General features: G+C 58.1%; 1 protein-coding gene across 3 annotated transcripts in view; it reads left to right on the plus strand.

Annotated features, from left to right (window-relative positions):
• Nucleotides 1-12596, plus strand: part of LOC107503231 — a 32490-nt gene that overhangs the window by 13550 nt on the left and 6344 nt on the right. Inside the window, exons 1-6 of one of the 3 annotated variants that reach the window (XM_016131211.2) lie at nt 1464-1613; nt 6540-6624; nt 8386-8511; nt 9116-9233; nt 10644-10723; nt 12443-12523. In XM_016131211.2, the coding sequence (XP_015986697.2) occupies nt 1566-1613; nt 6540-6624; nt 8386-8511; nt 9116-9233; nt 10644-10723; nt 12443-12523 (538 nt within the window). In that variant the 5' untranslated portion in view covers nt 1464-1565. Of the gene's footprint in view, nt 1-1463; nt 1614-6539; nt 6625-8385; nt 8512-9115; nt 9234-10643; nt 10724-12442; nt 12524-12596 lie in introns of those variants that run through there. The other 2 variants (XM_016131219.2, XM_036220262.1) reach the window with 2 other exon arrangements.

Here is a 12596-nt window from a genome sequence, read left to right on the forward strand (position 1 = left end):
CTGTGTTCTGAAGCTTCGGGAAGCGTAAGTGGCAAACACAGAGTCCGTTCCTGAAAGACTCGGCACTGAGTCAAAGCTGCTCTTGTCACTTTCGGAGGAAGCACTCCGTGGTGCACCGCCACGCATGCTGAAGAAAGACAAAAACGGCTGAGTGGCCAGCCAGCCAGAGCGACTTCTGAAGAGACCGAGACAGGCGAAGCGTGGGTTTCGCGTTTCGTCCCTGTCACTTGGGTGGTAACCGGTAGGGGCGGGACACTGGGCTGCTTCAGGTCTGTGTGAATGTTGTCATGATTTTTCGTTTATCATGGTGAAATAGACACGAGACTTTCCCATCTTAACCATTTTTAAACGCACACTCGAGTGACATTAAATACATCTGTGTACAACCATCACCACTATCATCTCCAGAATTTTTTGTCTTCCCAAACTAACACTCTGTCCCCATACCCCCCGCCACCACCATCCTAATTTCCGCCTCTGTGACTGACGGTTCTAGATTCTCACAGACGCGGACTCATATATATAGGATTTGTCTTTCTGTGACCATCTCATTTCACTCAGGATAATGTCCTCAAGGTACACCTGTGCTGTAGCAGGTGTCAGAACAGCCTCCCTTTTCGAGGCTGCGCAATATTCCACTGCACAGATGGACGAGAATTCCTGTGTCCGCCATCCGTCCAGGGACACGTGGGTTCCTCCATCTTTTAACTGCTGTGAACACGAGGTGCAGGTAGGTCTCCCTGAGATCCTGCTTTGGGTTCTTTTGGATCTCGAGTGGGATGCGCAATGGGTTTGCCATGCCAGGCCCCAGGGGCACCCTCACGACACAGTCCTGGGGAGCCCAGCATCATCCTGCCGCAGTGGAACTCCTCCCTTCCCGCTCAGGCGACAGATGCACGCTCTAGAAGGCTCTAGAAGCAGCACGTGGCTGGACTGCCGGCTCCGGCCACACCCAGGCCAGGCCCTCCTCACACATCCCTTTCTTCTCTGCAGGCGGCCTCCTTCTCACTCCCCAGCAACTGCACAGACGTCCAGCTACTGGGCCGTTTAACCCGCCACACCGGGAGGCGTGGGGGGCCGGGAAGGGCTCGCAGAGAGCTGGGGGGAGCTCGGGCGGGCGGAGCGCGTGACCGGAGAGCAGGTGCTCGCCCCGGGCTCGTGCTTGCCTGTGCTGGGGTAGCCGCGTCCGTTAGATGACTCTGGACCAGACACCTCGTGTCATGGGATGAATTTGTCCCTGCCCCCCCAATTCATAAGATGAGGTCCTCACCCCCGGGACCTCGGACTGTGGTCTCACGTGGAAACAAGACCTAATTATCAGATGAAATTAGTGAAGATGAGGTCAGGGAGGACTCAGGATGCAGGGTAAAGGTCGCTTTCGAGAGTTAAGGAAATCAGAGCCCCGCTCACACCATCGGAGCCGTCCGCCAATCCGCGGGCGAGGGCGGGGCCTGTCCGCTCCCGGAGGGGCGGCGCCGTGCCGCGCGGCGTCATTTCGCGCGGGGCGGTTGGTTCTCCGTCCACAGCCGCTCGTCGCCGCCGTTCATTCACTCGTTCCCCTAGCCATGCCGCCGGGGTGGCTGCCGCCGCTGCTGCTGCTGCTCCCGGCCTGGGTGAGTGGGCCAGGCCGCGGGGCGGGGGTCCGCGCGCGGGGAGGCCGGCGCGCCGGGCCCGCTCGGCTGGGCAGCGCGGGGATTTCCGGAGGCCGGATGCGCGGGGAGCGGGCCGGGCCCGGCCGGCCGGGGATGCACCCCCACCGGGCACAGCCAAGGGGTCTGGCTGCGAGCCCCGCGGGTGCCCGGGCGCACCCTCACCGCCGCCCACCCGACCCTGCCGCGCCGAGGGCCGCCCGGGATCGCCGGGTCCGGCCCGGTGCGCGGGGGGCCGCCGGCCTGGCCTCGGCGCCTACCCCTGCCTGCGGGCGCCCTGGCGGAGGACGCGCTGGCGCGGGGTAGGCCCGAGGTGGCCCCCTCAGTGTTTCGAGGGGAGCTAGAGACTTTTCCCAGTCGGGGGCGCCAACCTCGGCAGCTCAAGGCGTGGCGGGTCGAGGCCGCGGGGCCTGCGGCGCCGCCAGGTTTGTGTTGACCCGGGGGCTGTGGGCGGCGCGGCCCTGGGGGACCCGGCGGGGATGCGGGGGCGCAGCAACCGCCGACCCCGGGCGCCCGGAACCGCGACGCCGCGCGCGGAGGCGGTGGGTGCGAGCGGTTAACCGAGGCTGGGTCTAGCAATCAGTTCAGTGCTTTCCTGCTCTCTAGCCTTCGCGCAGAAATGGCTTCATTCACACAGTTTCTCTACTTTCTGAACATCGCTAACATTTGTTCGAATGCAATCGTTTCTGGAAACATTGTCACAGTGTGTGATATATTTGGTTTTGAAAGCAGCCAGCGGATTTAGCACCTGAGTAGGACGTGTGTCTGGGAAGTTTAAACTTCCACACCCCAGGCCTCGCGGAGTTCCGTCTACTTGCTCTTTCATTTTGAAACCTCTTCCTGAGAAATGTCATCAGCTTTTGGGTTTTCCGTCTGTAGCGCAGGGATGAACAATGCTGCGTGGGTTGTGCTTCCTCAGGATCAGCATGAGAGCTAGCTAGCTGTCCTTGACCCTGCTTGTCCCGACGCCGTCCTCCGTGGGCCATGCCGGGGAGGCCCCTTAGCCAGAGACCCTCTGGTTCCATGAAGCTTGGGTGTGCGGCAGGACGCGTGGGACAGTGTGTCTTCAGGGGACCTTCCTTCCTGTTCTATATCCTGAAGCTTCAGGGCCAGGGGGTGCTTCCTGTGTGCACCCTCTGGATTTAGCCCACCGGTGGGCGAAACGTGGGGGGGCACGGAGCAGACGCCTCTGTCCTCGGCGTTGTTGCCGAGCAGCCTCTGGCCCCAGGATTCTCAGGAGCCCCTTCAGGGTATAGGCCGGTAGGGCTGCCCCTCCCCCCACCACCCCTGACTCCTCCCTCCCAGGCCCCTCCACTCTGAGGCCTTGCCCAGGGACGCGGGCTGTGCACTTCAGGTTGATGGCATGTTCACACCCACCGAGGTCCTGGGCTGCCTTCAGGTTCCCCAGTGCGTCCTCACTGAGGCCTTTTGGGGGTCCACATCTGCCAGTGGGTGAGTCCCACCCTGTATTGGTTGCCTAGTGGTGATTCTTTAGGGGTTTCCTAGGACAGAAGGGAAGGGGCTGGAAGGGATCTTTCTGCCTGAGGGGCTGGCGGACAAAACCAAGGGGAGAGCAGAGGGGGTGGGGACTGCAGGGGCCCGGAGGAGACCCCCAGCTGGGTGAGCCCCGTGGGGCGGAGCCATTGCCGGTGGGAGGTGGGCAGTGGGCAGGTAATAGGGGAACCCAAGGGATGCGCCCCAGGAGGTGCGTTGGGTACTCACTTCAGGTGCAGAATTTACAGGGGCATCATAAAAACTCAGGAAACAAGATAAACAATATTTGGTGCAGTATTTTTTAAAAATAAAAAATTCGTGCAAAAAAACACGTGATGAAAAAATGGGAACATTATAAGTAAAGACAGAAGAGGGCCCGGCGCTTGGCCTGGCACTGCCCCCTGTCTGCACACCCTAGTTCCCCAGCCCGGTCCCAATAAAACTTTATTCACAAAAGCCAGCAAATCCCAGTTTGCTGATTTGGTTTCTTTCTCTCTCTCTCTCTTTTTTTAAATATCGCATTAAATAGTATTTATGTTGATTGCTGAAGGGGATTTTTGTTGTTTTGGGGTTGGGGCTTACATTTTGCCTCATCCTGGGCCTGGGAGGTCAGGGGGTGCCGGAGGGCAGGGCACACCCTGAGGGGTGCCAACAGCTGTGCTGAAAGGCCCTCTGGGCCTCCCAGACTCCTTCGGGGTGAGGAAGGAGGAAGGAGCAGAGTGGCTTCCTTTCGCAGGAGAACCGGAAGCAGGAGAACCGGAAGCAGGAGAGGAACTGGGCAGAGTGAGTGCTAGAGGAGGTGTTCAGAGGTGGCTGGGCGGGGCTGAGGACCAATGGCCTTGACATGGGGGGGCGAGGCCCTGAGTGACAGGAGGCTCACAGTGGAGGGGACAACATCCATTGTGTTCCTGAGGAGAGCTGCATTCCTCTGTCTGAGGTTCTTCTTTTTTCCCTCCTTTAAAAGGTTTTGGGTTTTTTAAGTTTTGTTTTGAAATAGCTTAAGACTTAAAAGTTACCCAAATGGTCCAACAGTGCGAATGTACTAAATGCTGCTGTATTTTATGCTTTCAAAGAGGTTACTTTTATGTGATGTGAAGTTTAGCCTAATTGGGGGGGGGGGAAACTTGCGAGGTCACGTGCTTCTGCCTCCCGCTCCTTGCTGGGCTCCGGGGGCCAGGGCCACATGGCGAACCAGCTCTGTTGCTTCTGGCTCTGCCTTTCAGGCCATGAGCCTTCTTGACCAGAAAGCAGATTCCCAACCGACCCCATATATAGGCCGTGATGGCTGCTCAGCCGCGTGGTGCGTTCGGAGGCGGGTGGAGCAGCGGGAAGCTGTTCCATCGGAGCGGCCCTGCTTCTCGAGCGCGGTGATCACTAAGGCGTGTGGCCTTAGCATGGCGGGGGATTGAGCCCCTCGTCCCAGCCCTCTGGTTCTGGGTCAGGGACGCGGGGCCCCAGCCACAGGCACGATACCACCAGCCTTAGCTTCTTCAGCTGCTCGTCCCACTACCACTACCCAGGGGCTGGCAGGATAGCTGAGGTCCACAGTGAGGACCCGTGGCCCGATCCCCGGCAGCACGGCTCGAGGGCTGAAGGCACCAGAGAGGGACAGGTTGGTCCCCAGGTGACGATGGCAGAGCAGCACATTTGGCCCAGGTGGCAGCAGAGCCTGGAGGTGCCTGCTGTTGAGAGATGGGAGGCCGCCAAGTCTGTGTGGCTCACGGCAGTGAAATCAGGAGAGCCTCGCCCCTGGAAGACTCAGGGTGGGTGCCACCTGTTTAGAGTGACACCTTTCAAAAACCAAAAATAAACTGGCACACCAACTTGGCACACTGACTTCCTGTGGCTGTCACCCAGATCCCACAGAGCGCAACATCTTAGGTACCTGCTGTTCAGGCATCGGAATTGGGGTGGGGGGGACCATCCAGGCGACACTGTTGTCTGGTCTACAGACTGCCGCGTGTTTGGCCAGCTTCCCTCTGGTGCCCTCAAGTGCCGTTGGGGGCTCGCTCGCTCTTTCCTTTTTCCTACAGCCTTAATACTGTTGAAGAGTTCCAGACAATAGTTCAGTAGAATGTTTCTCCATTTTGTTTGTTTGCTGGTTTCTTGCGAATCAATCCCAGCTAGGATTTTTGGCACAAGTACCACAAAAGCAATGTGTCATTTTAACCACGCCTTGTCAAGAGACCTGTAATTCGTGGCAATGATGACATTGATGACTTCGTTCTGGTGGCATCTGCCAGGCTTCTTCACCGTAAAGTTGTTTTTTTTCCTGGTGTAATCATTAAGTGCCTTGTGGCAGGTTGCTTTGAAACTACATCAATGTTCCGTTTTTGTTTTTACTTTCAGTTACTGATGTTGACACTTACCTGAAACAGTTTCTACTGTAGTGTTTCCAAACTGGATTTTTTTTTTCTTGAAACGTATCTAAATACCTTTTTCTGTTACTTCTTGCTTCATTTTCACCAACTTAATGTGCAACCTATCAAGTAAAAAGTAAAAAATAGAACCTATTTGGTTCTGCAGTGAAGGAAGTAAAAGTTTCTGGGGGAGGGGGCAACAGACTAAGTAAAAGCCTTTTATAAAAAATGGGGAATAAAATCAAAGCGGAAGCATGATATCAAGAACACAAAGCAAGAGGGTGGAAATAAGTCTAAACCGAGCAGAAACCCCTACACACGAATAGGTTAAGCTCGTTCATGAATTATCAGGTTGAATTAGAAAAATCTAGCCACGTGGCGTTTTTAGGAGCTCAGCCTATAGGAAATGATACAGAATTTACAGAGTCCGATGGGTGGAGAGGGCTGGAAGGTCAGTACCTGGCCTCGTCTCGGTGGGATAGGGCGGGGGGGGGGCGTGGATGGTGGCATTCTCTCAGTCAGATGAGAGAGAATTCAGGCCTGAGCGCCTGGGCCGGGAAAAGACGGATACCTGCACCTGCTGGGGGAGTTAGCCGCGTGCAGAACAGAATGCGTGCTGAGCTGCACAGGGGCCTGCTCCCCGGGACCTCGCTGCGACCGCAGACGGGTCAGACGCCCAGGGCGGAGAGCCAGCCGCACCACGCGCGTTCAGAAACTAAAGCCAGCCCTCCGCGGCCCCCAGACAATACCTGCTCCACAGCACAAGTCCGCAGACATGGCGATTATAAGAAAAAGTCACCGGTGTGCGCTGCCCCAGCGGGAAGCAGTGCTCCCTGGTGGCAGGTGGCCGTCCCTCTCTGCTCACACGTGTCTGTGTGGAGGACAGGCATGGATCCGTCGGGGGCAGACCCCATCTTGATGAATTCAGCCTCCCTTTCTTTTTTTTTTGTTTAGTCATAAAACCAATTATTTAATTAAAGCTATAAAAAAAGAGAATATAATTGCTAAAATAATCAGTCTCCCTTTCTAATTGAAGGTGACCATCACAACTAGTGCGACCCGGTGTGGCCTGGACAAGTTTGAGAATAGCCTCGGCGTCTGCTGTGACCTCTGCCCAGCTGGTGAGTGTCAGGACTTCTTCGAGAGCCTTCGGGCACATGTACTTCGGGCAGAGCTGCAGGTGCCAGGCACCCAGCCACCCTACCTCTGCCTCTGCCTAGGGGGCGCTCTTGTGAACAGAGGGGTTTGTGTGCTTGTTTTGAGGTGGGTGAGGTGTGTTCAGCAGGGCTTGGAGGACGGAAGTCGGGGTGCATGCCCGGGCTGGACGCTCCCACTGCCCCTGTTGTCAGGAGGACGGTGGTCGACATGCAAAGAAGGGAAGCCCCTGGGGTGCAGCTGTCACCGGCCTCCTGCCCGGCAAAGCCCTAGAGGCTTCTCCATCCTGAAGAAGCCCTGTGCTCACCCTATACAGCAGATGGGAGGCCACAGGCTCCCAGGGCTGGCTCTGCCCAACCCTCAGCCACGCCGTCTCACGGTCAGTCACCGCCAGGCCCTGGGCCTTCTGCGGAACCTGGGCAGAGGCCCACTGCCCCCAGCGCTGCACCCCACTTACACACACAGACAGGCATGCACACGTTGTCCGCGAAACTGCTTCAGGGACAAGGGTCTCTCAGAACCCCTTCTCCGTTTGCCCCGAGAACACTTGCTAGCATCGAGCCCGAGATAGCTCGCGGATGGCAGTCGTCAACCCCAAAGCTTGCCACGAAGAATCTCGCTTTTAGTCACAACTTTCGTATCGCTCTCTTATAGCGATGGTCTTCGGGGACGAATGACATCGTTCTGTTGACAGCGTTCTGTTTTTAGTAGTGCTGTTTCCGCGGACAAAATGTAGTCATTCTCGATCGCTGAAAACGTCAAACCCCAGCAGACAGCGTTCCTGCGTGTGATGTTCACGTCGTTCTCAAACAGTCGTTAGCCAAACCTCATCTGATAAATCCGATTTAGGGACACGTGTCTGTTATGTCAGGATTAGAGACGCGTTCTGGTTAGAAATAACTCCAAGGCTTTTATATTTCACGTTCACATTGAAAACAGGTCAGATTCGCTCCAGCCTGGAAGAGCGCGTTTGTGTAGAATTAGATCAGCGTGGGCCGCCGCACGGGAAGGGGCCGGGAAAGGGGCCGAGGGGGCCAAACACAGCCCCACCCAGCGCCCTGGCCACGCCCCCCCGGGCGCCCCTCCTCCACCACCCTGCAGAGCCACAAGGCTTCTGGCTTGGGGACCACTCACCCCGTCCCCTCCCCGCACCCCCCGCACCCCACGCACGTGCTCGGGGACCACTCACCCCGCCCCCCGCACACCCCCGCACCCCGCGCGTGCACTCACGCATCCACATCCGCACGCCGAGGCCCACGCCACGTCGAGGGGTGGATGAGGCGCGGCTGGTCCGACGTGAGGCGGCGTGATCTCGGCGCGTGTGCCGAGTGCCACGGAGCGTGCGTGCTCAGGGCCTCTGTGGGGAGAGTGTGACTCGGCTCAGGCATAGTCGCCGTGCGTGGTGACCACTGGACCGGAAGCGCTCGGGACTGCGTCGGGCGCCGCTGCCTCTGGCGTCCGCGCTGCTCTGCGGCTGGGCTGGGCTGGCGGCGGGCGCACAGTCCTCTTGGCTGTCCCCTGGGCTGTGGGGTATCGATTGAAGCCGAGGGTGATTTATGTCCCTGGTTCCTGGGTCGCATGGAGCCAGGGGTCAGTCCAAGGAGGGAGGAGGTGAGAGTTGGGGCGCTGCAGGGGCCTGGCCACCCAGCGCTGAGGGACCCCCTCGACAGAGGCCTCGGGGCCACGCTGGACCTCTACCTCACCTCTGTGTCCCACCCCTCTCACAGGCCACTACGTGAGCAGAGAGTGCGACAGTAACCACATCACAGAGTGCCACTTGTGTGAGCATGGCACCTTCATGGCTCACCGCAACATGGAGACCGATTGCCTGCCCTGTTCCCAGTGCCGGGAGGGTGAGTGACCGGCCCTGAGCCTTCTAACACGCGCCCCCTCCCACCTGGCAGTTATGACCCCGGGGGACCACTCTGCCAGAGGAGCCTCCACAGGGCGTCTTCCTCACCGAGATGATACACGAATATGGTCAAAGAATTGTCTACGGTTCTCAGGAGCTCAGAGTAGCCACGGGCAAGAATCGTATACAAAAGTTTCTCTCAACTTCTGTATATTGGCAACAAAGTGTTTTAAGATGTAACTTTAGGGGAAAAGGATACCCAGACAAAAAGTAAGATCCTTTGGAATGAATCCAGCAAAGAACGTGTAAAATGTTTACGTGAACAAACTACACTTAAGGAGAGTCCGAGCATGCAGAGAAATACGGCAGGGCTGTGAGGGAGACGGCTCTGTCTTAAAGCTCCCGGTTCTTATTTGCTCTTGCATAAGTACGGCCTTGTGACGTCATCGTCCTCCCTAGTCATCTCGCCCCTACGTGCTAGAACGGAGGGTGGGGCCTGACTCACCCCTTGTGACTCAGTCTCTGGAGTTTAGTGTCGGAGGGGGCAGAGGCCTCCCTGTCTCCCGCCCGCACTGATGATTGAGCCTCGCCCTCTCTCTCTTTAGCAGATGAGGAGGTGGTGACTCCGTGCTCCCCGGAGAGTGACCAGCAGTGCCAGTGCAGGCAGGGAGCCTTCTACTGCGACTCCGAGTTATGCAGAGAGAACTGCTACCGGTGCTCCAGGTGCTGGCCTCGGGGGCCCGGGCGGACCGGACGGGGGGGGGGCGCGGGCCCCACACCTCCAGCCAGTGCACATTAGTGTTGGCGTTGGGTCAGTTACGGAGCTGCCTGCCCCTCACTCCTCAGTTTCCCCATCTGTACGCTGGGGCTTGTCATCCCAGCTGCCCCCTAGAGGTTAAATCAAGTAAAGCACCTGGATGCCTCCACCTGGCAGCCGGCCTTGAATCTGCCTCACAGGGTCCCTGGATGCGTGGGCGTGCAGTGGCCAGCTGGGAGCCCTCTGTGGCCTGCCAGGGGCATTGCACGCCCGGTCCCCAGCCCTGCCGGAGACAGGTCATCGACACACGCATAGCGAATCCATGAGGGATGGAGGGCAGGGAGGGGGCTGTTTCAGACAGATCTCAAGCAGAGAATGACGAGGGAGAGAGGGAGACAGGCATAGAAAGTTCCAGAGGGACGGGGCTCTTGGCAGAGAGAATAGCGGTCCTGTGCTCTGGGACAGCCAAATGACCACCGTCACAGTGACAAAGCACTACAGCGGGTGGCTTTCAAAAGCAACAAATGCATTCTTTCACAGTCCGGAAGCCAGAAGTGCAAAAGCAAGCTGTCGGCAGGGCCGTGCTCCCTCCGCGGGCTCTGGGGCGAGCCCTCCCTGCCTCTCCCGGCTTTCGGCGGTGGCGGGCGCCCCTCGGCTTGTAGGCACACCGCGCCACCCTCTGCCTCTGCCTTCATGTCTATCGTCTTCTCGGGCTGTCTCCACGTGGCCTTCTCCTCTCTGTCTGCGTACCGATTCCTCTCTCGTAAGGACGCGGTCCCCGAGTAAGGCCTGCCCTAACGCGGCGTGACTCTACCTTGACGCGGTGACATCTGCCAGACCCTGCTCCCCAACAGGGTTTCCTGCTGACGTTCCGGGGGGCCCTTTGCGGGAGACATGACAGTGGTAAAGCCGCTTACAAAACAGCTCGCTTGTGAGGAACACCGTGTCTATCTTCTTAAATAACGACCAGTCCACACTGAGTTGCCGGCTCGCATAACTGACAGGGCCAAAGTCAGGGCTGCCTTCGGGTCTGGTTTGATCAGGGCTCCGGCTGCTCCAGACTCGCTTGCCTGTGCTCCTCTCTGGGCTTCCTCTTCGGGCTGACTGCTCCCTTGGCAGAGAAAGGGCCACAGCAGGTCCAGTCCTCATACCACGCACGGCTTTATCCAGGACCGGGGGGTGGGCATGGGGAGGCTCTTTCCCAAGTGTCACAGAGAATCCCTGAGCTTCACTCCCGTTGAATGGATTTGGGCCAGATAGCCGGGGACACTCCAGGCACAGGTCCCCCAGGGCCTGACACCGCCCCACCCCTACTCCCGGCCCCTTAGCTGGGCCCGGGCAGGGAGGAGCAGCGCTCAGGGTCCCCTCCCTTTCAGGTGTAAAGGTGCCGTCCTTCAAGCATGCAACGCCACGAGGGATACCATTTGTGCCACAGAAACGAAGAACCCAGGGTCAGGTAAGAAGCCGATCCCACCTCCTAAATCTGGGTCAGCAAACCTTTCCACACAGGGGAGTGGTTAAGGCTTTGCGGGCTGTACGTTCCACCCTGGGGATAGGCGGCGTGGCCGCTGTAGTAAGGGACGCTGGAGACAGCAGGTAAACGGAGGTGCGCGTGTGTGCGCCAATAAAGTTTTATTTACAAAACGAGTCAGTGGGCCAGATTTGGCCCGTGGGCTGTAGTTCAGAGACCCTCCCTTGTCTTGAGTACACAAACAAAATCCTTGGGGACTAGCTTGGGCTTCCCTGTCCTTGCTCCCCAAGTCGGAGCCCTGCGGGGGCCCGGCTCGGCCCCCTCGGGCCGACCAGGGAGCTCGCTGGTGCCATCGTGTCTCACGTGCCAGAGCGCGGCAGGTGGGGAGGAGCGGCCGGCGTCCAGGAGGCCTGCGGGTCTGTCCTTCGGGTCTGTCCTTCGGTTCAGACCATTCTCGTGTCCTCCGTCCTGTTGTCACGTCAGCCCCGACGCTGTGCCGGGGCCCCGCCCTCACGGGGCACCCGGGCGTGGCGTGGGGGACTGAGGTAGGCCCGTGCCAGGAGAAGCGATGCCTTCGGCTCTCTTGTGCTAAGTCTGCGAGACCGTCGCTCGTTTTTGTGTTGGGCTTTATATTTACATCAGGGCTTTTTCTTCTTGTGTTTGATGATCATTTATAAACTCAGGGAACAGGCCCTCTGTGCCGGCGATGTCCCTGTCCCCTCATAGGAGACGTATCATTTTACTAAGCTCATGGGGTGTCTTGCCGGACCCAGGTTTTTCATGTTAATGCCGTCCAGGCTGTCATCACTTTGCTGCGTGGTTGGCGCTTAGCTCATCCCGAGGCGATAACTCCCGTGGTCTGCCCGAAGCTCGATGGTTTTGCCTTTCTCACTTCCTTTTGCAATGAGCCTGGAAAGGATATTTTCGTGGTGTGGGCAGGCAGTCACGGTTCAGTGTGTTTTTTTTTCTGCGCACATGTACAGATGACCCAAGATCGTGTTTAGAAAAGACGGTCCCTTCCCATGCTCTCAAGTGTCACACGATCGTAAACCAGGGGCCTGTGCCAGTCTGGGCCGTTCTGTCTGTCTGTCCGTGGACGGGGGCTGCTCACAGGCCCTGGCATCGGACCCCTCGTCCTTCCTCTATATCGCTGGGGCTTTGAGGCGTCAATTTACTGTTCAGAAGTAACTTGTCAGTTTACACACACACACACACACAATTGATTCAAAACCACAGAGATGCTTTAGTTATATTTTAATACCAAAAAAAAAAAAAGAAAAAAACTAGAGAAGAGAGAACAGCCTTTGAGTGGCATGGTGGCATCGTGTGAAAGTCACTTGGTCCCTCGCGGGGCTGCCACAGCTCTGATGGGCCCGCCCCTCCTCCACGTCTCTGTGTCTGTGGCTCCTGTCGGTGCTGTGATGTCACCAAGACCCCTGAGTGGTCGCAATAGTTGTCTCCCAGGGGGGACCCTGCCCCGTTCGTCGGGCCACTGTGACCTGGCCTCTCCCACCAGTCAGGACAAGCTGTGTCCCCCTCCTCCCCCTGGCCCAAGAGTAAGTCCCACCGCTGTGACTGCCCGCACCAGAAGGAGCCCCCACCTGGGACGCCAGGACTTCACACTGGTCCTTCGCAGCAAGTCGCTCGGGCGAGGGGCACGCGCTTATTAGCCGGGCCGAACCTTCTCTGTTTGTCTCCTTCCAGGAAACCCAAACGTGTACTGGTGGGTCCTTCTGGTCCTGGGCATTTTCGTCATCACCGTCACCGTCATCGCCTGTAAGAAACGTAAGTTAGAGTCTGAGCGTCCCTGCGGAAAAATGCCCTCGCAGCCCCATCGGGAGCTCCGAGATGGGGACCG

This window comes from Rousettus aegyptiacus, unplaced genomic scaffold, assembly GCF_014176215.1.
Source record: "Rousettus aegyptiacus isolate mRouAeg1 unplaced genomic scaffold, mRouAeg1.p scaffold_m13_p_5, whole genome shotgun sequence".
NCBI lineage: Eukaryota > Metazoa > Chordata > Mammalia > Chiroptera > Pteropodidae > Rousettus > Rousettus aegyptiacus.